Here is a 25,541-nt window from a genome sequence, read left to right as displayed (position 1 = left end):
GGGTTCAACTCTAGGCAGACAAGGGGTCCAGGGAAACCTTGTCAGTCACAAGAGCCCTTCACTCATGAGGACACAGTCCTCAGCCCTGAACCCTGGGCAGTAGGCCAGACTGGCTGTGACTACAAATAAACCAGATTGACAGGCTGGGAGTTTGGCCTAGTGGTAGAGTGCTTGTCTAGCATGCATGAAGACCCGAGTTCAATTCCTTGGTACCACATATATAGAAAAAGCCAGAAGTGGTGCTGAGGCTCAAGTGGTAGAGCTCTAGCCTTGAGAAAGCCCAAGGACAGTGCTCAGTCCCTGAGCTCAAGCCCAGGACTGGCAAAAAAAACCCACCACCACCAACAACAACAACAAAAACCCAGATTGACTTCCAACTGCACTGGACAAAGGGCCTCCAACAGAGCTGGTACTGTTGGTCCTGGACCCTCTTTCCTAGAAACACTTGGAGCTCTGTTTACCATTGGGCTAGGTGCTCTCCTCCTTCACACACAGCTACCTTACCAGGACTTCTTACTGTCTGGGCACCAATGTGGAAGGGTGACTGACCTTGGTGTCAGTGACCCTTGAATGGGTGGCAGTCCCTCCCCTCGGGTGTTCAACTAGGCAGGCAGAATTCCTGTAAATGGTGGTGCCTGGGGAGGGTCTGGGCCTGGGCCAACCTCCAAGGGCTGGTTCTGGCTATGGGTTCCCATCTGTCTATAGACTCTTACCTCCAGAGTCCAAGGGTCCGTGTGACAAGCAGGCTGAGCACTGGGGCAAGGGCAGCTGGCGGGTGGGCAGGCAGCATGAGCTTTGAAGAGCTGTTGGATAAGGTGGGTGGCTTCGGTCCCTTCCAGCTTCGGAATCTGATCCTACTGGCTCTGCCACGAGTGCTGCTACCCATGCATTTTCTACTGCCCGTCTTTCTGGCCACACCTGCCCATCACTGTGCTCTGCCTGACACCCCTGCCAACTTCAGCCACCAGGATGAATGGCTGGAAGCCCACCTGCCCAAGGAGTCCGATGGCACATTTAGCTCCTGTCTTCAATTTGCCTCCCCTTGGGTTTTCCCCAACACCACTCCAGGGAGAGTGAAGCAGAGTCCTGGGGAGCTGGAGCACCGGCCCTCTACAGTACCCTGCTCCCAGGGCTGGGCATATGACCACTCAGAATTCTCTTCCACTATTGCAACCGAGGTACCCACGTACAGGGGGCGGCGGGGAGGGGTGGACATGTGAGCAGCATGGGCCTGCCATCACCTGAGGTAAACACTGTGTGGCCATTAGATACATTTCTGTACCCCTTAGAGTCCTGGCTTACCCATCTGGGCATGGGGTCTATGAGATAAAGCACTGAATTTAGTTTGTGGCCTGTAGTAATCTCCAAGGTTATTAGCATCACTGGGAGGTGGGAAGGTGGAGGAGGGTGAAGGGATTTCCAGGAAGTTGGGACAAAGAGTTGAGAAGGATATTTCTGCAGTGAGAGGTAGAGGACCTCCAGAGGCCTCCCTTCTCCCTCTTTCTTGGAACTAGCTCTGTGATTTATGCAATCCATCCGGATTTATGTCCCCATCCAGTGTGAGTGGGGGCAGAATTTCCTGGGTGGGTGGGGGGGACAGAATTTCTGCTATCAGGTCAAAACCCTCCATGGGAGGAAGGAGACAGGCAAGGCTGCAGAAGAGCCCAGGGTCCGGAGAGGAGGGGCTGTGCCAGTTGGACAGGGGCTCACCCCACTGGAGTCCCTTACCATCTGTTCTTGAAGTGGGATCTGGTCTGTGAGCAGAAAGGCCTCAGCAAAGTGACGTCCACCTTCTTCTTCGTGGGTGTGCTGGTGGGGGCTGTGCTCTTCGGATATCTGTCTGACAGGTGGAGTGTACACGGGGTGAATAAGGGGATAGGCTGGGGGACTGTCCCCTGCCAGCCGGGGCCGGGGCTGGGGGAGGGGGGCTCCACAGGAAGCTGATTCTGGAGCTGATTCTGGGTGATCATTTTCTGGCAGATTCGGGCGGCGCCGGCTGCTACTGGTGGCCTATGTGAGCTCGCTGGTGCTGAGCCTGGCGTCTGCAGCATCCGTGAGCTATGTCATGTTTGTCATCGCCCGCCTGCTCACTGGCTTAGCCCTGGCCGGGTTTACCATTATTGTGCTGCCACTTGGTAAGGCTGGCAAAGGACAGGCAGAGGTCAGAGGCCAAGCGGGCTGAGGGGGCTGTTGTTTGGATGCTATGGTGCATCTAAGCCTCACTTCCTTTCTTCCTGTCTCTGGCCTGGTCCCGGCCCTAGAGTTGGAGTGGCTGGATGTGGAACACCGAATAGTGGCGGGTGTTCTGAGCACCCTCTTCTGGACAGGAGGAGTGCTGCTGCTGGCTCTGGTTGGGTACCTGATCCGGGCCTGGCGATGGCTTCTGCTGGCAGCCACCCTGCCTTGTGTCCCAGGCATCCTCAGCATCTGGTGAGGGCTGCAGACAGCTAGGGTGGAAGATTAGCAGAGACTGAGGTTCAGTGAGAGAGACTGAAAGAATAAGGGATAGAGAACAGGAACCAAGAGACAAAAACAGCCAGAGAGCCAGACACTAATAGAAAGAAGATGATACAGAACTATGAGAAGCAGAAATGGAGAGGCAGAGGGCCCGGGAATTTGGCCTAGTGGTAGAGTGCTTGCCTAGCATGCACGAAGACACGAGTTCGATTCCTTGGTACCACATACATAGAAAAAAGCTGGAAGTGGTGCTGAGGCTCAAGTGGTAGAGCTCTAGCCTTGAGAAAATTCAAGGACAGGGCTCATGCCCTGAGCTCAAGCCCAGGACCGGCAAAAAAGAAAAAAAAAGAAATAGAGAGGCAGAGCTTAAACCAGTAAAAAAAAAAAAAAAAAAAGTGAGGGAAAACCAGAATAGGTGAGACAAAAAGAATGACAGATAAAAGACAGAGCAAGCAGAGACTGAAACTGGGGCTCAGAGAGGTGGGACTGGGGCAGGATCTGCAGGGTTGGGTATCTCGTGGCCATGTCATGCAATGGATGACCCTTGTATCAGCTGACTGCTGTGCATCAGTACTTTGGTCTCTCCTTCCTCGGGGAAGTATTTGGTGCTAAGAGCTGAAGTTTTGAAGATTAATTGAGTTGTGTAAGGAAGGGATTCCAGATATAGGTGATTCAGGCCTGGGCAAGGAAATATGGGAAGGAGTGTTTTTTAAATTTGTTCTTAGGTCAGGGGCCAGTGGCTCATGCCACTTGAACACAAAAAGGCTCAGGGACAGTGCCCAGGCCCTGAATTCAAGCCCACAACAGACAAAAAAAATGGTCTTAGAAGAGTAGGCATGGCTCAAGGCCAGGATGGGCAAAAGGTGAGACCCAACCTCAATAAATAAGCTGGGTGTGTTAATCACACCTGTCATCCCAGACACACAGGAAGCCATAGGAGGATGAGGGTTGTGATTTGAGGCTAGCCTGGGACAAAGGATGTAAGAGTCTATCTGAGAAAAATCCAGAGCAAAAAAGAGCTATGATTCAAGTGGTAGGGCACTTGAGTAGTGACTACAAGACACACACCTACACAGCCTAATTCAATTGACCATTAAAAGGCTTCTACCAGTTCATTGGATGGGAACTGCAGCAAGAACCTAGAGGTTGACAGACTGGATGTGGCAGGAGAGGGAAGGGTTATGCTGCTGACTTTCTGGCTGAAGGGCCTTCTGCTTCTCTCCTAGGTGGGTACCTGAGTCTGCACGCTGGCTTCTCACCCAGGGCCGTGTGGAGGAGGCCCGAGGGTACTTGCTCCGCTGTGCCAGGCTGAATGGCAGATCACTGGGTGAGGACAGCTTGAGCCAGGAGGTGAGGGTGAATGTGTGTGAGCATGTCTGGGAGGGGCACCATCTTCTTGTCTCTCATGAGCACCTCCATTCCCATGGCTGAGAGGAAGAGAAGAAAGGGGCGGGGGAGGGGAGACAGAGACAGAGACACAGAGAGAGAGAGAGAGACAGAGAGACAGACAGACAAGGAGGAGGAGGAAGAGGAGGAGGGAGGGAGGGAGGGAGGGAGGAAGGGAAGAGAAAAGAGAAGAGAGAAGGAGAGGAGGAGGGGATCTATGCCCCCAGCTGTCCCTGCTCTGATGTATCCCAACTCTGGTGTCACCATCCCATCTCTTCCTCCACCAGGCCCTGAGCAAAGTGGCCAACAGGGAACGGGCGGTCCAGAGACCCTCATACCTAGACCTGCTGCGAACGCCTCGGCTCCGGCACATCTCGCTCTGCTGCATGGCGGTGTGGTAGGGAGGGTGGGCTGGGTCTGGAGTGGGCGTGGAGGGTCATCCAAGACCGTGTCCTTGCGGCGGGGAGAGCCTGGAGCAGCGCTGTGCCCGCGCAGGTTCGCAGTGAACTTCTCCTACTACGGTCTGACTCTGGACCTGTCAGGGCTGGGGCTGGACGTGTACCAGACGCAGCTGCTGTTCGGGGCTGTGGAGCTGCCTTCCAAGCTCCTGGTCTACCTGTGCGTGCGCCACGCTGGGCGCCGCCTGACGCAGGCCGGCGTGCTGGCGGGCTCCGCGCTCACCTTCGGCGTGAGCCTGCTGGTGCCCTCGGGTGAGCTGGGCGCAGGCTCCGCCCCAGGCCCGCCTCAGACCCCGCCCCAGGGCCGCCCAGGCCCCGCCCCAGCCCCGCCCCAGCCCCGCCCCAGCCCCGCCCAGGCCCCCCCCAGGACCGCTCCAGGCCCCGCCCCAGGCCCGCCCCAGGCCCGCCCCCCAGCCCCCCCAGGCCCGCCCCCGGCCCCGCCCCAGGCCCCAGGTCCCGCCCCAGGCCCCCCCGGGCCCGCCCCAGGCCCCCCCAGGTCCCCCAGGACCCCCCCAGGCCCCCCCAGGCCCCCCAGGCCCCCCCCGAGGCCCGCCCCAGGCCCCGCCCCAGGCCCGCCCCTCTTCCCCTCCGCCCCCTCCTCACTGCGGTACGCCCTCCCACAGAGACCAGGGCCTGGACCACCGTCCAAAGCGTTTTCTGAAGCTGCCTTCACCACCGCCTACCTCTTCACGTCGGAGCTGTACCCCACTGTGCTCAGGTGAGAGCCCCAAGGGGCCTGGCGGCGGGATGTCAGTCCCCTGCCCCTCACCCCAGAGCACAGAGCCAAGCCTGCTCACCAGCACACCGGCTCCACCTCCCTTAGAAGAAATAGTCCTAAGAAGCCCCACGCGCCCACCGCTCACCCAGAGCCGAAAGCCAGGGCCTTCCCGCCGGCCACTGGGCATCTGGGCCCTGCGGGCTGCTGTCCTCTTGACACCTTCCTCTTTCCTCTCCTCCCGCTCACTCTGTAGTTGTAACTGACCGGCATGTTGTCAGATCCTCTGCCGGGCGCGAGCTCAGTGCAGGCTAGATTTCTTAGCTTTTTAGAAGGGGATAGCAAGACCTGCCAGCCCAGGAAGGGGGCTTTTGAGACATGATGCCAAGCCAATGCCTCTGTCATCCTCTCTTCTGGACAGACAGGGTTGGGGCTGACTGCACTGGTGGGCAGGCTGGGGGGCTCTCTGGCCCCACTGGCAGCACTGCTGGACGAAGTATGGCTGTGGCTGCCCAAGCTGACCTATGGGGGCATTGCCCTGCTGGCTGGTGGTGTTGCCCTCCTGCTGCCAGAGACAAGGAAAGCCCAACTGCCAGAGACCATCTGGGATGTGGAGGAAGTGAGGTATGGAGTCTCCTGGGGGCATGTTTTCAGGTCCCTCACACCTGAGGATGCAGAATGGAAGACATAACTGCACAAATGTAGGGGTGCATGTACATGAGTGATGCCCTTGGGTACGCTGTGTGCATAAAAGTATCCAAGCCTAGAGGCCAGGAGTCTGGGTGTAGCATGCACAAAGACCTGGGTTCAATTCCTTGGTATCACATACATAGAAAAAAGCTGAAAGTGATGCTGTGGCTCAAGTTGTAGAGCTCTAGCCCTAAGAAAAGTCCAAGGATAGTGCTCAGGCCCTGAGTTCAAGCCAGGGCCAGGACTGGGGAAAAAAAAAAAAGCATCCAAGTCCATATATGTGTATGTACATCAATACTCAAGGATATTCCAGAAAAGGCACTGTTCCTGCTCATCAGGAATGATCACAAACAACTGTGTTTCCAGTCCATGAGCTAGGAAGGGCCCTGGGCCGGACCTAATGGGACAGCAGGCTCCAAGGACTAAACACTATTGGTCCCAACTTCTTCCTCCCCAGTAACTCCCCCAGCCATCAGGAGGAAGAGATGCAGTGTGGATTGAAAGGAACTGAGATCTGTTCACAGAGGCTCTGAAGCTGGAGCTGAGAGAGCAGAGGCAGGCTCTTGTGACTGGGGTGGACCACAGAACCTCTCTGCCTATGTCCTCTGCCTGTGTTCATCCAGCATTGATTATTTGGCCTCCAACAACATGACAACCTCCCAGAATGCACTAGGCTTTTGGAGATTCTGGGCACCCCTCTCTTGGCTGGGGAGGATTCTATGTATCTTTTCGGTAAAGCACCTTCCTATAAATAAAAGTGCTTTTTGGGTTGGGGCAGCAGTGAGGGTTTTGGAAAGAGCCCTGGATATGTGGTTTTTCCTCTCTAGTCTCTGTTCATTTCTCAGATGGATGAGACAGCCTCTTAGCAGACCTTCCCACAGATCACATGATCATTTTCAAACCAAATAAAGTACTTATTCTAGAGATGGTACTAAAGAAGGGACAGTCCTATGATGACTAACAGTAGCAACGAGGCTAGCAAACTGCTCTCCATTTGCCGAGCTGTGCTAGAGGCTGCCCAGAAGCAGTGCCAGGAGTGCAGAGCTTTGTGTGCCGTGACTCATGTTGCTACCTTGAGGTACTCTCCAGGCATTCTCAGGACCCCTTGGACACAATTCAGACCTCTCACCCAAAAAAGAATTGAATGGGAGCCAATGTTTTATTAGGGAAGCTGAAGACACTGAAGCTCAATAAACAAGTTTGATGAAATACCTTGAAGCTCCAGAATTTTCCAGGAAAGGAAATGGGAAGGTCGGTAGGCCACCATTTAAATTAGAATAAAGAAACAGGAGAATTTGAGGGAAAGTGAACTGATCTATCAAGAAACCTGGGTCCAAGCCTTTAGGATTGTGCCTTCCCTCATCCTAAGAAAATGATGAATCATGTAGATCCCATTGGCCAGAATGGCGATGATGAGAAGCCTTAGGCAGGATGACCGCTGCTGTGAGCACGTCATTTGGATCGTATGTCCACTGGGTCATAGATGTAGCAGCCCACATCGCCAATGTTCACACCTGAAGGAGAAAGCCCCATTACCAAGGGTAGTAGGAAATGAGGGTGCTGGGATGAGTGCTGGGGGAGTTGGGAAGAACCTATGGGGTTTTGATCTTAAAATAAGTTGATCACACATTCCTGCAAGACCAAGGACATGCCACCCTTTAGGCCTGGGTCTGGGGTGGGACCACCTACCTTTGGGGCCAAACAGGTAGCCATAGCAGGGGATGTGGCAATAGGGGATGCCATCATGCTGCAACATAGAGAAAAAATCATCTCAGCCTCATTCTCTTTCCATGTGTAATCTCCCCCACCACCCCAACAAAGCCCCATTCCTACCCCGCTCACCTCAGCGTGTCTCCCAGCAGTCAGGGTTTTCCGGCAACGCTGGCACCTCAGGCAGGGTCGGTGCCAATTTCTGCCCAAAGACATCACCTTCTCAGCTGATGGTGGAGAGATGTGGTATTCTTCACCTTAAGGGCAGGGCAGGGTGGGGGCAGGACGGGACAGGACAGGGCAGGGCAGGGCAGGGCAGCCCACCTGCCTGGGCTCTCCCAGGGTCACTCCAGTGTTTCCCTTCACAAGCATTCCATTGTCACTTACCAAAATAGACGGGTTCCTTACAGCCTGGACACAGTGAGGTCTCCCCAGTAAATGTCTTCATGTGGGGAGGGCCTTTATGGAGAAGAGGCCCTGGGTTTGGCTATGGTGAGGTCCAGGGCCTAACAGCACCTATCTATATAAGGCACTATCCCCTTCCAAAATCTATACTCCACCCATCTCTCCCTGCCTGAACCATCCCCTGACAGCCATGAATCTGCCTTCTTTGATCCTAGAGCAAAGCTCCCTTGCACCCTACCTCCTGCCCCATTCTTTTCTGCAATAGGGACTATTTTCTTGTCACCTCCCCCCCACCCCAGGAGCTCAGGTGCCCACAGCTCTGCCCTGTCGGCAACTCAATCTTCAGGAAACCTTAGCCGATATAGGAGCTGGCCAGGGCAGAGGTGTCAGGTTATCATTGCCCACTCCAGGGAGTAGGAAGAACATGGGCCAGAGAAGTAGAAAAATCTGAGGGCCTGGATCCACCTTAATAACACCTCACTCATACCTTTTCCTTCCATGGTGCTGGCCTGCCTGGGGAAGAGCCAAAGTTCCAGGCTAGCCTTGCCTCTGATTAGCTCTGTGATTACACAAGGTCCCTTGTCCTCTCTGGACCTAAGTTACCTTCACATAAAATGAAGGCAATAAGGCCATCTATCCAGTTAAGCTTCCAGCAACTGATATGAGGGAGTATCAAAAAAATTGGGGGGGGGGCGCCTGTGGACTTTGCTAAGAATTAAGTTGTGGCAGAGGACTGGTAGAAGACAGAGCCAGCTTAGCTGCATCTAGAAGAGCGGGAGAAGGAGCTTTACTTACTTTTCTTGTCTTGGGGGAGGCCTGTCCTTGGCCTTGGGGGACTGAAATTGCTAGGGCTGAGGGGAGTGCTGTTAGCAGGAGTAGGGAGGTTGTAGATATAGCAGCCCACACCACCAATGTTCACTCCTGCAGAGAATCACCCAGTTGGGGGAGGGGTGTCAGGTTTGAAGCCCTAGTTAGCAGCTACAGGCAGGGTTCTCTGGCCCCTGTCCCTTCTAGGCTAGTACTTACCTCTGGGTCCAAAGAGAGCTCCATAGCACGGCTTGTGGCAATATGGCCTCCCATTGTGCTGGGCACAAGCACAACCAGAGGCAAGGGGGTCACTCAGGGCTAGGGGGCCCTGCCTGGCAGGCCTTCTCCAAGATAGGCTGCCAGGAATGTGTCCACTGGTTAGTTCTAGGGGGGCTAGAAGAGGTGGGTGATAGGCTGGCATGCCAGAATTGTCACTGTAGTCCAGGGACAGCGCAAAAGCAGGTAGGGGTAAAAGGAGAGGGGACAGTGTGTACCAGCTCCCAAGCTGTGTCATCATAGCACAAATCCTGGTGGGTGTGAGGCCCACTGGAGTGGGTGACCCTGAGCTCAGCTGGTGAGTCTGCCCTTGGCAGGCTTCCAAGCTGAAATTGGGGGCCAGTTGGGAGGAGCAGTGACAACCTCGCTGTGTACCCTGGCCAGGCCTCACCTCTGCATGTCCACCAGGGGACAAGACGCTGTGGCAGCGTTCACATTTCAGGCAGAAGCGGTGCCAGTTCTTGCCCAGGGAGCTCACTTTCTCGGCTGTGGGGGGCAAAGTAGACTAGAGCACAACACAGCCTCCTTTTACCCCTTTAGTGCCCCTGGAGGAACAGCCCACCTGCGCTCCTGGGAGTCCATCCAACCCAGGCGCCCCATGCCCTATGGGGCTTGCTGGCAGAGAACAGGGGATCAGGCACCGAAGCATTGGTACAGGTAGAAAAGGTTGCTGGGTTCCCAGGGAACCCAGCAGCTCACATTTGCCCCTATCTCTCCCCCTCCTCACCCCGGTCCTCACCAAAGAAAACGGGCTGCTGGCAACGCGGGCAGGTCCAGCTCATGGCTCCACGAGCGCTGTTTGCTCACTCGCAGGCCTGGCTGCAGGGATCCTTCCGCCCCTCGGCCGGCTCCGCCCACCACAGTGTTTGAGCCCACTGGATTGTGAGCGCTCATTGGGCACAGAAATTCGGAACTATCCCACCTGGAAGACAATTTCTCAGTTACTTCAAAGCACATTGAAGCCGAAAGGCTTGGGGCTGAGAGCACAGAGACTCAATGAGAATGCTGGGATGTGTGTATGGGGATGGGGCTGGAGGTGGGGGGTGTTTAGTTTTCCTGGGTTGGTCCATAGTGCAGACGCCAGGAAAACACTCTTCTTACCCGCCAAGTCAAAAGGTAGTTATTTATTTATTTATTTATTTTATTGCTAGTCCTGGGGCTTGAACTCAGGACTTGGGCACTGTCCTCAGACACATTTTGCTCAAAGCTAGCGCTCTGCCACTGGAGCCACAGGGCTACTTCTGACTTTTCCTGGGTAGGTGGTACTGAAGAATTGAACCAGGGCTTCGTGCATGCTAGGCAAACACTCTGCCATGAAGCCACATTCCCAGGCCTAAAAAATTTTTATTTTGTAAATATTTGTATTATTATAAAGATGATGTACAGAGAGGGGTTACATTTACGTAAGTCAGGTAAAGAGTACGTTCCTTTTGGATAATGTCATCTCTTTCCTTGCTCTCTCCCAGTTTTCCCTTCCTAGCCACAAGTTGCAGAGTTCATTTTTAAGTGTCGACTGAGTACCACGGCTGCATTTGTTCACTTTTCTTCTCCATTTCTGTGTTTTCCCTTATCCTCCCTACGACAGATAAATGAACAAACAAGACAAAAAAACAAAAAACAACGGGGAACCCTCTTGTTTCCATTTCCTGAATTTCCTTATCTGTACAATGAGTAGCACACAAGACTGTAGCTTACAGAAATTAGGTGGGTTAATACATGGAGAGCTCCAAATGGCATCTAACACACAAAATGCTGTATAACCGATAGCTCTCAGTTTTAGGTGTCTTAATGAACACAAACTCCTTGTTTGGAAGCCTCAAAATGTGTTCTGCATACAATCGGATTTCTTATTATATTTAAATGTATAGTTTGGGTTGAGAGGTAGGGCTCAAGCAAAAGAGTACCTGGCCTAGCAAGGCTGAGGTCCTTAGTTCAAACCCCAGTATCACAAAAAAAAAAAAAATTAGGGATTATTTAGGCAGGTGCTGTGGTTTAGGCATGTAATCCTTAGCTACTCAAGAGGCTAAGATTTGCGGATCAAGGTTCAAAGACAGTCTGGGCAGACAAATCCATGAGACTCTGCCAACTAACCAGCCAGAACTGGAGATGTGGCTCAAGTGTTTGAGCAGCTACCTTGATTGGAAAAGCTAAGGAAGAATGTAAGGCCCAGAGTTTAAGTTCTAGTGCCCAGGCAAAACAAAACAAAAACCGTATAATTCTAGATACCCAGGTAGCTGAGATCCAAGATCAAAGCCAGTCCAGGTACCTAAGTCCATAAGACTCTTGTCTTCAATTAACCACCAGAAAACTGGAAGTGGTGTTGTGGCTCAAAGCGGTAGCGTACTAGCCTTGAGCTGAAAAGCTCAGGGACAGTGCCCGGGCCTTGAGTTCAAGCTCCATAATCGACCAAAAAAAAAAAAGCTGGAAGAAGAGCTGTGGCTCAAGAAACAGAGTATCATGCTGGGCACAGTGGCTCATGCTTATAATCCTAGCTACTCAGGAGACTGAGGATCACAGTTCAAAGTCAGCCCAGGCACTAAAGACTGAGAAACTCTTATCTTCAATTAACCACTAGAAAGCCAGAAGTGGCGCTGTAGCTCAAGGGGTAGGGTAGTAGCCTTGAGCTGAAGAGCTCAGGGACAGCACCCAGGTCCAGAGTTCAAGCCCCATGACTGACAAAAAAAAATGAAACATAGTATTATGCTTGATATCACTAAAGCTTAGGGAAAGTATCCAGGCTCTGAGTTCAAGCCTCCAGACTGATATTGAAATAAAAACAGGTATCAAGTGCTGGCAAGGATATGACAAAACTGGATCCCTCATACATTGTTGGTGCCAATATAAAGTAAAGCAACTACTTTGGAAAACAGTCCAGCAGTTCCTCAGCTAAACAGAAGTGCTTACTGGTAGAGCATGCCTGCAATCCTAGCTACTCAGGAGGCTGAGATTTGAGGATTCTTTAAACTAAGCCCAGTCAGGAAAGTCCATAAGACTCATATCTCCAAATAACCACCAGAAAACTGGAAGTGATACTACATACGTCCAATTTTTTTAAAAAGCAGCATTATTTAAATAGACATAAAGTAGAAATAATCAGATGTCTATCAACTAATAAGACCCGATTCCCTACAATGGAATATTACTTAATAAATACAATGAAGTGCCTGTGTAGTGGGCTGCCTTTTCACGTGTCCCCATGCCTGAGTGCGGGTCTCTCTTTGCAGCTCTCTCCTTGCAGCATCAGTCTAAAAGCAGAGGAGCGACTGTAGGAGTAATGGCTAAACAAGCCTTTAGGAAGTATCTTCCTCTGTTTGACCAAGTTCTGGTTGAAAGGAGTACAGATGAAACAGTAACTAAAGGAGGCATTATGCTTCCAGAAAAGTCTCAAGGAAAAATATGCAAGCCACAGTAGTGGCTGTGGGATCGGGCTCTAAAGGAAAGGGTAGAGAGACTCAGCCAGTGAGTGTGAAAGTGAGGATAAAGCTCTTCTCCCAGAATATGGAGGCACCAAAGTAGTTCTAGATGATGAGAATTATTTCTTATTTAGGGATGGTGACAATCTTGGAAAATATGTAGAGTGAATACATCACTGAAATGACATCATGTGAAGCTGCCCATTCCATGCAAGTTTTAAGCTCTTTCATCATGTAAATAATTTCCACATCTCCTGTTTATAGCTCCAATGATAGAGTACTGGCTGTGGAGCAAGAAAGCCAAGCAAAAGTTCAAAGCCTGAATCCAAGCCCCTGGACTAGGACACCCAAAAAAGATATTGGATATAATACATACACATTCTAGCATATCAAATAGAAGATATGCAAAGGGGAAAACATTCTGCCTTAGACATGGACTTCAGACACCACTGGAGAACTAAGGTCTAAGCAGCAAAACAGAGGCTGGACTATAACTGTGAATCAGTTAGAAATGTAAGGTCGTGACTAACATCTTGATTGTCCCTGGGCAGAAGAATGTGAAAGCTGATGAGAAACAGATCTTGGGCTGGAAAGAAAGTGGTGGTGACAAAGTGTTGGCAGCTCTGGCACCAGGTTGCTTTCCATTGCTTCATCCACAGGGTAATGCTTAGGTCTGAGTAGTATTTAATTGATACAATCTCAGTAACTGAAGGCCCTGAGATACTTTTTACCCTGTACTTTAAAACCATCTACTGATGGCTTTAGTTATACATTGTATTTTTTTTAATTGTCCATCAATGTGTCTAACAGTTACCCAAGCTTGGTACAGATGGCTCTTGCCTGTAATCCTAGGTACTCGGGAGGCTGAAAAGTCCATGAGACTCTTATCTCCGATAAATGACCAGAAAACCGAAAGTGGTGATATGGCTCAAAGTGGTAGAGCTGAACAGCTCAGGGACTCAGGGAATAGTAGCCAGGGCTTAAGACCCACAGCTTACCAAAAAAAAAAAAAAAAAAAAGCTCAAGGACAGTGCCCAGACCCTGAATTCAAGCCCCAGGACTGATCAAAAATAAATAAATAAATAAACAGGAGCCAGGCAGGCACGGTGGCTCACACCTGTAATCCTAGCTACTCAGGAGGCTGAGGATCAAGGTTCAAAGCCAGCCCAGGCACAAAAGGACCTGAGAATCTTATCTCCAATGAACCTCTAGAAAATGGGAAGTGGGGCTTGGCTCAAAGGTAGGGCAGCAGCCTTGAGAAGAAGAGCTCAGGGACAGCGCCCAGGCCAAGTTCAAGCCCCACAACCCACCAAAAAAAAAAAAAAGTAACCTAAGATTTTCTGGTTTAATCTTGTTCTAGAGTATATGAGGTTTAAATGAATCTAAGTTTAAAGAAGCAAGTAGAAGAGCCAAGAGTGTGGCCTAGCATTAACAGTGTTTGCCCAACAAGCATGAAGCCCTGGGTTTGATTCCTCAGTATCACATACACACAAAAAAAGCCAGAGGTGGTGCTGTGTCTCAAGTGGCAGAGCACTAGCCTTGGGAATGCCCAAGGACCTTGTCAGGCCCTGAGTTCAAGCCTCAGGATTGGCAAAAAATAAAAAATGAAATAAAGCAGCAAGTTGAAGCAGTTTTTTGCTTGTTTGTTGCCACTAGGCTTAAACTCAGGGCCTGGGAATCATCCTTGAACTCCTTTTGCTCAAGGTTAGTGGTCTATTCAGTTCTTATTCTCATTTTCATTGAGTTGCTGAGTCTACAGCTTCAAGTACACAGTGAATTAAAAGAAGTGTCTACTGCCATTTTAGGTGAACAGAGAGTAAGGAATTGTATTTGCCTGCTTCTGTGTCCTAAAGTCTGATTTCCCAGGATTTTTCAAACATTTTCTTTGTGATTGCTCCTCCTTCATTGAACTTCTTTCTTCCTTGTACTCCAGTCCTCTAAGGACATACCCAGCTGTTCTTTGATTCTTGCATGGAGCAGTAAAATAGTCTTGAACCAAGGTAAATGGTCTACTTGCTAGGGATATTAGAGCACAGGGCCCAGAAAGAATGGGAAAATTTAAAGTCTCCTGCTTTAGCGTAAGTATCACAGCACAGGGCCAGGAGTTTGGCCTAGTGGTAGAGTGCTTGCCTAGCATGCACAAAGACCAGGCTCGAGTCCTTGGTACCACATACATAGAAAAGCCAGGAGTGGTGGTGTGGCTCAAAGGGCAGAGTGCTAGCCTTGAGGAAAAAGACCAAGGACAGTCCTAAAGCACTGAGTTCAAGGCGCAGGACTGGCAAAAAAAACAAAACCAAAAAAACGATCACAGCTTAAATGAGGGACGAAAGTTTATTTATTCAATGCTAAGTGAAGTGGCAAGTCTAAAATATATACTCTGTTCATTCTCATCTTGTTCCTCCTCTACTGGCACAGAGATACATATATACCATATATACATATGTACATACATACATATGTACATACAACACATTCATTCACCCAGCTCACCATTTTCTGGCAGCTAAAATGACCAGCATTCTCTCCAACCCATGCTTGCCCCAAAGCAGCCCTACCCACCTTCTCTAAGTCAGATCCTAGAGGTGATTGCCTATTGGTCACAAAGGTGCTCATCATTTTCAGGGTTTCAGTGGCTTCTAGCCCTGCCTCCGGGAGCAGAAATGACTGCCGCAGATCTTCCTGTTGGGAATTTGAAGAATTCTGGGATTGTTCCTAAGAAGAAAGGAAGATAAATGTATAGTCAATAACAATGTAGTCATAATCATTCTTACATAGGTAAGCATATGTGATTCTGTAAGAAGGCTGGATGGAACCTTAAGAGAGTATGAGCAAAAATGAAATTAAATAACACATAAATATGGTAGCTTTTATTTTTCACTTTTTTTTTTGTCTGTCATGGAGCTTGAACTCTGGGCCTGGGTGTTGTTCTTGAGCTCTTGAGCTTAAAGCTACTGCCCTACCTGTGAAGCCAAAGCACCACTTCGGGTTTTCCGTGGTTAATTGGAGATAAGAGTCTCAAGGACTTTAGTGCCCGTGATCCTCAGATCTCAGTCTCCTGAGTAGCTAGGATTACAGGTGTGAGCCACCTTGTCCAGCCTTTGTTGCTATCTTTCTTCATCTTTTTTTTTTTTTGACAGTCCTGGGGCTTGAACTCAGGACCTGGACACTATCCTTGAGCTTTCTCAAGGCTAGTGCTCTACCACTTAAGCCATAGTATCACTTCCAGCTTTTTTGCATATGTGGTACTAAGGAATTGAACCCAGGGCTTTATGTATGCTAGGCAAGCACTCTACCACTAGGACACACTCCTAGCCACTTTCTTCTTTTATTCTTCCATTTTACATTTCTATTTTTACTATCCTGAACATTCACTCATTTTTTTTTGTCAGTCCTGGGGTTTTAACTCAGGGCCTGGGTGCCATCTCTGAGCCACTTTGTGCTCCAGGCTAGCACTCTACCACTTGAGCCACAGCACTACTTCTGGATTTTTCTGAGTAGTTCATTGGACAGAGAGTTTGATGGACTTTCCTGCAATCCTCTCAATCAGCCTCCTGAGTAGCTGGGATTACACGTGTGACTCACTGGTGCCCAGCTTTCACTTTCCTTAAACGTATTAATTTCCCTTATTTTCTACAAAATTTTTTTTCTTTCTTGCCTGATCTCCTATGATTGGGGTAGAAACCTGTAAAACTTTATTTAAATGGTTATAATTAGACAGGTTCCATCTTCCCATCCTATTGCATACTACAAAGACTTTGTGATAAATACTAGTACCTTGACTGGAATCAGTGTATGTGTGTACAATATTAGTAGATATTCACAATCAGCTCAACAGAGAGAAGGTCAAGAGAAGAAGAGAAAAGATGGAGAAAGGAAAAACCGTTGGAGATTTCTTGAAAAAGATATGCTACCTCTGCACCAATGGGAGTAATTTAGGGAGTCTTGAGGAAAAAAATAGCAGGACCTTTTTGTGAAGGACAGAATACAGATGAAGAAGACAGGCATTCACTGAGTTGGAGAGAAATAGTTCTAAGAAAAAAATACTAATATGCAGTATATAGAACACCCCCAAACTGCTGTATAGTTCTACAGCATCATCTAACCATTACTGATGTCTTCTTTGCATATGTCTTTATGTGTATTGTTTACATATGTGGAAAATTTTATGTAAAATGTATCCTCACTGTCATAAGACTAAAACACAACAGAAAATGGAAAAAAATAAATGCATCCTTTTTCCTTTTGCAAATTGAACTTTTTTCAGTTTTTTTTTGTTTCCATATAGTAATAAAATTCATTTTGATAAGATGACAAGATGTTAGATGGGCTGGAAAATGTAAAGTTCCACCAACTCAGAGATTTTGGATTTGGTTATCTGACTTCAATATACTTATCTGGCTGGAGAGAAAAAGTTTTGTGTGTGTGTGTGTGTGTGTGTGTGTGTGTGTGTGTGTGTGTGTGTGTGTGTATGTGTGTGTATGTATGCTAACTCGAGGATAACTTCACCACCTTCTCACCGTTGGTGTCACATGTAGGGGCTACCGAGGCAGCATCTGCCTCTTAGGCAGGCATGCTACTTCAGAATGCCACTGAAATGAGGGAACCACTGGCATCCTTGAAAAACACAACTACAGTGTTCTCTGCACAAACTAGAACAGAAAAGAACAGTTGCTTCTAGAGTGCTAAGTCTTCAGTAAGTACAATCAGCAACTTATAGATTTTAATACTTATACATTGCTAAGTATTATCAGATAATAAAATCAGCTACTTATTACCACCTTGATTCTTTCAATAATTTTTTGAGTACCTTCTATGTCAAGTAACTATGTGCTGTGAATTCAAAAGTCAAAAAACCAATAAACAAAGATGACTTCCTCTTTGAAATTTATGATGCAGTCAGGAAAACAATTATAACCATTTAAGTACTATAACAAACTATGTTAAATACTATAACTCTAAGTGTGTATGAATTTAAAGCAAATCAGATAGTGGTTATATTTAAGAGATTTTTATTTTATCTTGCTTATAATGAATTGTATGCATAAACAATTGAAAAAGTAAACTCTATAAAGAAAATATAATTATTATTTTGCCAGTCCTGGCCTTGAGCTCAGGGCCTGAGCACCATCCTTAGACTTTCTCAAGGCTAGAGCTCTACCACTTGAGCCTTAGGACCTACTTCCGGCTTTTCTCTATGTATGTGATACTGAGGAATCGAACCTGGGGTCTTCGTGCATGCTAGGTAGGCACTCTACCACTAGGCCAAACTCCCGGCCCAGAGAAAACATTGAGACTTTGGTTAGGTTTTCCTTCTGTACTTGGCAGGCAAACTTTGTGAAGGAAAGAACCAGTGCTTAGAAGCATATTAAAAACAGTCAGGTACCAGTGGCTCATGCCTATAATCCTAGCTACTCAAGAGGCTGAGATATGAGGATCATGATTAGAAGCCATCCAGGGCAGGAAAGTCCATGAAACTCCCCTCCAGTTGACCACCAGAAAACCAGAAGTGGTATGGCTCAAAGTGGTAGAGCGTCAGCCTTGAGCAAAAGAGCTCAGGGACAGTGCCCAGGCTCCTAGTTTAAGCTCCATGACTAAAACCAACTCAACAAACAAAATCAGCCAGGTGTCAGTGGCTCATGCCTAACTACTCAGGAGGCTGAGATCTGAAGATTAGTTTGAAGCCAGCAAGTCCATGAGACTCTTCAATTAACCACCAAAAAGCCAAAAATGGATGTGTAGCTAAAGTGGTAAAGTACCAGCATTGAGCAAATATGGGACAATGACCAGGCCTCGAGTTCAAGCCCTACTAGTACCAGCACAAAAATAATAACAAAACACAAACCATCTTAGTTTTGTTATCTCCTCTCTGAACTTTTCTCCACTTAAAGTACATATACACTGTTCCTAGTGATAGTTATATCCTGTATGTCCAATTTCTATCCCACTCCCCATTCTTCTTGTGCCTGAACCTGGCAGTGAGTATTACATATATACATACATACATACATTTCTAACATAGTCTGCTGTCAAAACATTAACTGATATTTTTGGTCAGTTGTAGGACTTGAACTCAGGGCTTCAGTGAAATTCCTGAGCTTTTCACTCAAGGCTAGTGCTCTACCACTTGGAGCCACAGCACTACTTCCAGTTTTCTGGTGGTTAACTGGAGGTAAGAGTATCATGGGGGCCAGGAGCGTGGCCTAGTTGTAGAGTCCTTGCCTAGCATTCATGAAGCCCTGAGTTCGATTCCTCGGTACCACATACACAGAAAAAGCCAGACGTGGTGCTGTGGCTCAAGTGGTAAAGCACTAGCCTTGAGCAAAACGTGTTCAAAGACAGAGCCCAGGCCCCGAGTTCAAGTGCCACTACTGGCCAAAAAAAAAAAAAAAGCCTCCTGAGTAGCTAGGATTATAGGCATGAGCCTGACAATGATTGTTAACTTTTTGACTTTTTAGAAAAATGACACGAGGTAAAGTGGGAAGACTTTAGTATTTTGTAGTAGTAGTAGTAGAAAAATGACGAAAAATATTCACATGCCCTTTGAATAGGCTGTAAGACAAGAACTTCCATTCATAAAGCCAAGAGGCATTTTAAGGAATTATTTATGCAATTTAGACAGAAGTATTTGCCTACATTCAAACCTAACTGCTGATAATGTGTGTGTACGTTGGTCCTGGGGCTTCAACTCAGGACCTAGGACTGTCCCTGAAATTTTGTGCTCAAGGCTAGTGCTCTTACCATCTTGAGCCATAGTTCCATGTCTAGATTTTTGGTAATTTTGGTGATCAGAGTTTCATGTGCTTTCCCGAATAGGCTGGCCTGGTACTGTGATCTTTAGATCTCAGCCTCCTGAGTTTAAAGGCATAAGCCACCAGTGCCTGACAATCTGTTCTTATTACTGAGGAAATCCCAGTAAGAATTCCTGATTGTCCTTCAGGTCCCAAAAGAGCCTAAAGAGAGAAAACACAGAGTAAATAAAGAACCTCACAAGATGGAGTTGGAGGGATGGCTCAGTTGGTAGAGCACTAGCCAATGAGCAAAAGCAGCAGGTACTGAATTTTGAATTCCTCAGACTTTGGGGGTGGGGGGGAAGTAAGGGAGAGATGGGTGGGAAGGGAGAGGAAGGGAGAGAAAACTTCACAGGAGGAAGACATTATTATTGATTTAGGATATCACTGGGACATGGACTATATGATTTATAAATATACACATACATGCATCCTATATAACTATATTCTGGCAAAGAAGAAAGTAGCTCTGGGGGAGAGAATGGTTGAGGAGCAGTAAGGAAGCAGGTGTTCACTATTCTAGTTATCCTTTGAAGTTCAAATGTGTGTGAGTTCCTTGCCTAGCAAGCACAAAGTCCTGAGTTCAAACTCCAGTACTTTCAAAACAAAAAAATCCAGAAACACAAGATAAATACATTTATTCCAAAAAAGTAACACATTAATAATAAAGTTAAGATTGTTCAAGTCAAGTCATAAATTCTTTAATCTTTTTAACAAAATGTACAACCCAAACATCACACTATGGTGGAAATAATGGTAAAGGGAGAGGTAGAAGATGGGATACATATAGGTTTATGGAACATAGAATGAGTCCAATTACATGACCAGATTCTTATCTTCTATTTCTGAACAGAAATAGCTGCTAAACAATTTAATAAATTGTTACTAGTTCACAATACAATGAGCAAAGGCCATTCCAAAAATACAAGAGACCTCAAAAACATATCCCCCTACAAATAAACAGTGAGCCTGTCAGATATTCTTCTGTTTGAGGCCATTTCCAAACAAGATCATTTCAAAGCAAAGGCAACGGAATAAAAGGCATATTAGGGAGCCGACATGCCAATAGGGAAGGAGACACTAAATAAAGGGGCTACTCACGTGACATTTCAAACAATTAAGGCAGGCCCATCCAAATGGAAACCTAAAAGAACAATTCTTCCTTTTTCAGCATGCCTCTTCGTTTTCCCCCAGAGGTGCCATCAGCAGCCCAGGAAATTGGATAGGAATATAACAGCAGTTGAGAAGTCAGCTGTCTCTAAGATCCAGAAATTGCAGCGAGTCAAGCCCAAAATACAACCAAAGCACACTATGTGGTGAGCCAGATAGACATTTGACTTTAATGACAAAGTAGGAAAAATTAAGAAACAGATAACAGAATATTTTTAACAAATACATATATAGAAGTTATGAGTTTGTCTGATATTTTAAAGTTTTTTAGAGAGGTAACTTTTCATAAATTCCATGAATGTTATGTCTTGGTGTTGGTACCAGATGAAATTGCCATCTTGTCCTGGACCATCTAGGTATCTGGTTTCTAGAAGCCAATTTGATTGATCCACAAGTAGTCCTGGGTATCATTATTATTTATGAACACTGGATTGCGTGTGGTCCTTGGTGGCATCAATGACAGCTTCTTGTTCAGTTACTTGAGGGACTGTATTGCCTCCAACTATCTGTTCCTTTAAAAGGGACTGTGAAGTTGGAGTTTTTACAAAATTTAAAGCATTGCCACCGTCCTCATCTACTTGACCAACTGCTACTTCTGGAATGGGTGCACCCAACATTTCTAGCTGCAGCGGTCTCATCTCCAGGGAACTACACTTAAGAGGATCATCTGGCTCAGAGAGAGAACATAGTTTCTCCTTTGGAACGCCTGATGTCCGTGTGACAAAGTCAACAAGGTCTGGAAGGCAAGGAGATGGCCCAAGGCCTGTAGGACTAACTGTTTTGGATTCCAATATAAGTGAATCTTGCTTCTTTAGTTGTGAAGTTTCTTTGACTTCCTCAGGCAACATTCCCCCTGCCAAAAGGTCAAGGGCCTGGTGTGTTCCTTCTAGGTTCCCCAAGCCACACTCAACATTTTCTACAGAAAGTCCAGTTTTCAAATAGTTAGAAGTGATCCTCCCATTTGTGGCATTAGATGAATCGAGTTCATCCTCTGTTTCAAAGTTAAGCACCAAGGGTTTAGGAGAATCTAAAGGAAACCCAGAGAAAGACGAGATTGGTTCAAAGTCATTGGGGATAGAGGGATTACATCTTATAGGTGTTATAGAATTTTCTTCAGATACTTTCTGAGATAGGGTACTTGGGAATCCATGTGCTACCTGAGTACTGCAGAAATCAACATGCATATCTCCCAGATTCCCTTGGACAGGAAGCTCCTTAGCCTGAGTTTCTACTGTAGCTGTTGGTTCTAGACAGACATCTTGTGGCTCCACAATCTCGACTTCTGGTTGCTCTGGCTTCTCGTTCTTGTTATAAACAGACGGCTTGTATATCATCTTACCTTGAAAATCTTTTGATGTTTCTTTCTTGAATTTGAAGGTTCTGTAAGTTCTGGAAGCTGAATTTTTAAGCCACTCTTGATTATCAATGGTAACTCCTTTCTTCTGGGGACTGTCTGTTAAACACACATCTGATCTGTCTAGGGACTCAAGCAGCAATGCTGGGGCAGAAACTCTAGGTATATCTTGTGGATTATGGAGTAAAGATCTTGTTTCTGATGGAAATGAGTCTATTTTTGCTTTTGTGGAGAATGCCTGTGCACTACTCAATTCAATTACCACTTTACTTAGGGTTTCATGCCCTGTCATTAATTTCTTAGATTGTTCTGCTTCTTTATCAATCAACTTTGGCTGTTCTACTTCTTCCCATCTGTTTTTATTATTTAAATTAGAATCTGCTAAGCTGTGGGTATGGGGCACAATGCTAGCACCTACTCCCTCTTTAACTTCCACCCTTCCCTTTGTTTCAGTATTTGTCTCTATCTCACTTTCTCCACAATTCTCAGATTGGTGGAGCTCTTGGCTCTCTTTGTCTTGGTTATCAGAATCTGTAAGAGGAACTTTTACCAACTTCTGAGAGTCCTTGGTATGACACTGTGTATCTTTCTCTAGCTGAAGAGGTGAGTCTGTACCAGGTGGTACTGGCTCTCTCAGGTCAAATTCAACTTTCCCTTGTGAAAGCATATCTCTATCAGTGTCAGTCTGGAGGGAACTGGAAGTCCATGAGGCCAAAGTGTCTGTTTTGGAGGTAACAGTTTCATAAGGCCTGTTTTGGCACAACTTTGCCGAAGGTGGTAAGAAACCATTGCTGCTGTCTCTGCCTTTTGAGTCTACATGCTCTACAACTGACCATTTTTCTATGGATACCAGAGTTTCTGCAATAGGATTTTCAGAGTTGCTGGCTACCAGTGTAGTGACTGAATCGCTATCTTGAGGTAACTCCTCTTGGGATGATGCGCTGCTGTTCAAGGTAGAAGAGGTATCTGAACTTACTGTTTTAGAGAGATTGCTATTTTCCCCATTGGCCAATGAGCCACAACCCAGCTTAGTCTCAGGGGCTCCTTTTCCACCACTACTGTAGAAGATGTCATACAGATCCTTAGCATTGGCTGTAGCTAAGCATGGATTTCGCTTCTCCAATTTTTTGGCTTGTTTGGTGAATACACTTGAGAGGGGTGGTGGAGGACGTATTAACACAGAGAAAAGAGTCTGGTCCTGATCACTCTCACTCACCCCAGGAGCCGTTTCATCAGAAGGAACGGCAGCTGGCTGTGCCGAGGTTACAGGCATCTCTGGTTTCAAACTGTTTGAACCCAGAAAACCAGGACTAAGAGTCTGAGATACAACTGAGTTAGATTTTACAGGAACCAAGGCAGCATTTACTTGAGTAGGAGATGGAGCAACTGGATGAGGTATAACTGGGGGGGGTGGAGGGGGTGGGGGTGGGGGAGGTGGAGGAGGTGGCAACATCAGCTCAGGTTTATGCAATGGCTCAGTCTTTTCAGCCAGCACCATTTTTTCCTCTGGAGATCCTTTCAGAATCACCTCTTCCCCTCCAAAAGCTTTGGAGATGATATCTGGAGGCAAGAGGAGATCAGGTGAAGACTCTTTAACCACTGGCAGAGGTTTAGCAGTGGTTCCAGGGGATTTGATAGATAGAAAGGTATTAAGAGGAGCAGGCTTGCTCACTGTGGATGAACCTGATTTACGGAGTACTGTAGATGGGATAGGCAGGTTGGGTCGAATTTTAGTCTGCGTTGAAGTTGTAACAGGCATCCAGGGGCTGGTGTGTGCAACAACAGTTTTCCCAGAAAGCTTGATTTTGATGGGCTTTGTCTTTCCAGGCTCAGCTTTGACATCTTCCTTGTCCTTACTATTTTCTATAACCTCTTCCTTAAGGATGCTTGGGGCCACCACTGAACTCTTCTCCTCATCTTTTTCTGTCTTCTTCCAGCTGAATTTCCCAAAAGATGATGATATTGGTGGTTCCTTTTTCACCTCTTCTTTTACATGGAGTTTGATGCTAATGTTCCTTTTATTTTCAGCTTTTTCAGGGGAATTCCCACCTTCAGAGAGCTGGTCCTCCAATTCTGTAGAGACTTGGTCATCTTCATTTCCTTCTTTCACAACCTTTGCCTTTTTTTCTTTCTTCTCTTCCTTTGGTTTCTCGCTTAATTTGCGCTTAAGCTCATTCTGTCGTCGCCGTTCTGTCTCTAGGACTATAGCCAAGCCAGCTTGGCGGTCCAGATTCCGTCGTTCCTCATACAATGGGTTTTCCTCTACATATTTCTGGGAAAAGAAAAGATAAAGACTCAACAACTGGTTAAACCATTATAAAAAAGAAAACCTTGGCTCCTGAAACTGTTAGGATTCATTTAAAAAAATCTCTAGATTTTTAAGAAATTTGTAGATTTCTTTTTAAGGATTAAAGATGGTTCTGCTAGCTTAGTATATCTGAGTTTGTTAGGACAGGATTATTAGCTCAGGATTGAAAATTCCCCTAGTTGTTATATGAATTTGAAGTGTCAATGGCTTTTTCTGGCTTTGAGTGATATCAAAAAAATTACTGCAGAGTGGAAAATCCCACATGGTACTATGAAGACTAACCTTGTATTTCTCATTATGTTGGTGACCCTTTACATGTTGCTCTCCAGAAATTGGATCACCCAAAAATTCCTCACAGAGCTGGCAGTAAAATCCAGTGATGGGAATTAGAAACTCAGAACCTGAAAGAAATAGAAGGTTTAGGAAACAAGTCTTATTTTTTTTTTTTACCAAGAATGATAGTAACCACTCTTTTGCAGTATATTTAGAGTCAGAAGAATCATTTGGATGAACCCACAATCTTTCTAACCTAAGACTTGAATTCTAGACCTCAATTCCTCTATTTCTTGGGAACACTTATCTAGTAAATTCTGTAGTTTCCTTTGCCAGACCCACTCCTGTTGCTGATTCTCCTGAACTCAAAATAGCACTAAGCATCATCTTAGACAATTTAAAAACTATTATCCCAGGTAGTTATCCTATTATCATTTGTATGAGGATCTCTGTATCAGTAGTAAGTACTTAGGAATCTATATTTGAAGGATAAATTAATAGCATTGACTATCTACAAACATTTGAAAAGTCTAAACACAATTTTTTCTTATCAACTTACTCCTTAATAATACTATATGAAGTATTTTATAGTTCTTAATTGAAGAATTAATTAAATTACTGTCTTTCTTTTATGTTTGGATTTCAAGTAATAGGATGTTGATGTATAAACTAATGACAAAGACAGTTGTTCTATATTTTAAGCCACATATATGATATATAAATCACACATATTTTATATATATCACTTACAGTATATAAATCATTTATATATCTTACTTTATATATCATTTTAAGTAATATATATTACTTAAAGTATGTATCTATAATACATATTTATCACAAAGTATGTATAGATAGAAATATATATGTGTGTAGATATCTATGACAATTCATATGTGTGTGTATATATACATATTATATATATAATATATATATATATTAGTCTTATATATCCCTTATTTTTAGGACATTCTTACACTTTATTAAAAAGAACAGCTATGTTATGCTATACTGGTTCTCAACACTTTAGTTCAGAAACTCCTCTTACTCAGATAAATGTAGGGAGACCACAAAAGAGGTAATAGGACACATACCTTTTGCAGGAACAGTTATCTTGTCAGTGCGCTTTATAGTATCTTGCTTGGCCTCACTCTGGGTCTTTGAAGCCCAAGGTCTGTTGTAGGGATCCAGTGTCTATTTGCAAGAGGCAGAGGTGCTCACACACAGCACTAAAAACTCAATGACCCAATTGTCTCTCTCTTTTTTTTTCCCCTCACACATAAGACTACGGAACCAGAAGTCCCTGGCTACCCGCCCGACCCACCCATTCT

General features: G+C 46.3%; 3 protein-coding genes and 1 pseudogene across 5 annotated transcripts in view; 2 read left to right on the top strand and 2 right to left on the bottom strand.

The window, feature by feature from the left end:
• Positions 1-758: 758 nt before the first annotated feature.
• On the top strand, positions 759-6,886 carry Slc22a7 (solute carrier family 22 member 7). The gene is given in 11 exon segments (XM_090355608.1): positions 759-1,178; positions 1,744-1,847; positions 1,981-2,135; positions 2,262-2,430; positions 3,684-3,807; positions 4,131-4,240; positions 4,339-4,553; positions 4,925-4,946; positions 4,948-5,018; positions 5,433-5,640; positions 6,164-6,886. Coding segments are annotated over 11 exon segments (1,644 nt in total). The 5' UTR covers positions 759-788; the 3' UTR covers positions 6,240-6,886.
• On the bottom strand, positions 6,858-9,726 carry Crip3 (cysteine rich protein 3). The gene is made up of 8 exons (XM_090355607.1): positions 9,644-9,726; positions 9,296-9,390; positions 8,848-8,905; positions 8,617-8,742; positions 7,804-7,875; positions 7,549-7,643; positions 7,396-7,453; positions 6,858-7,220 (listed from the first exon to the last, which is right to left on the bottom strand). The coding sequence occupies exons 1-8, from the start codon at positions 9,684-9,686 to the stop codon at positions 7,159-7,161; spliced, it is 609 nt and encodes a 202-aa protein (XP_090211733.1). The 5' UTR covers positions 9,687-9,726; the 3' UTR covers positions 6,858-7,158.
• Positions 9,727-9,736: 10 nt separating this feature from the next.
• Znf318 (zinc finger protein 318) overlaps positions 9,737-25,541 on the bottom strand; it is a 53,475-nt gene continuing 37,670 nt past the window's right edge. Inside the window, exons 8-10 of one of the 3 annotated variants that reach the window (XM_090355603.1) lie at positions 25,305-25,404; positions 24,220-24,338; positions 19,727-23,901 (exon numbers count right to left, since the gene is read on the bottom strand). In XM_090355603.1, coding sequence (XP_090211729.1) covers positions 20,689-23,901; positions 24,220-24,338; positions 25,305-25,404 — 3,432 coding nt within the window. In that variant the 3' untranslated portion in view covers positions 19,727-20,688. Of the gene's footprint in view, positions 9,827-14,666; positions 15,030-19,726; positions 23,902-24,219; positions 24,339-25,304; positions 25,405-25,541 lie in introns of those variants that run through there. The other 2 variants (XM_090355606.1, XM_090355604.1) reach the window with 2 other exon arrangements.
• LOC150047655 (10 kDa heat shock protein, mitochondrial pseudogene) lies at positions 12,179-12,485 on the top strand (annotated as a pseudogene).

The sequence above is a fragment of the Megascapheus bottae genome, chromosome 22 (assembly GCF_031878675.1).
Source record: "Megascapheus bottae isolate mThoBot1 chromosome 22, mThoBot2.hap1, whole genome shotgun sequence".
Classification (NCBI taxonomy): domain Eukaryota; kingdom Metazoa; phylum Chordata; class Mammalia; order Rodentia; family Geomyidae; genus Megascapheus; species Megascapheus bottae.
The sequence above is the reverse complement of the archived record's forward strand: the minus strand, read 5'-3'. Positions and strand labels throughout refer to the sequence as shown.

Excerpts from the sequence above, each read along its gene's own strand:
- Crip3 (XM_090355607.1), bottom strand. The coding sequence starts at position 9,686 with ATGAGCTGGACCTGCCCGCGTTGCCAGCAGCCCGTTTTCTTTG. Across the intron at positions 7,876-8,616 it reads CCTCCCCCAAGACAAGAAAA|GCCCTCCCCACATGAAGACA; the intron begins GTAAGTAAAGCT and ends TTCTCCATAAAG. Across the intron at positions 7,221-7,395 it reads CTACCTGTTTGGCCCCAAAG|GTGTGAACATTGGCGATGTG; the intron begins GTAGGTGGTCCC and ends TTTCTCCTTCAG.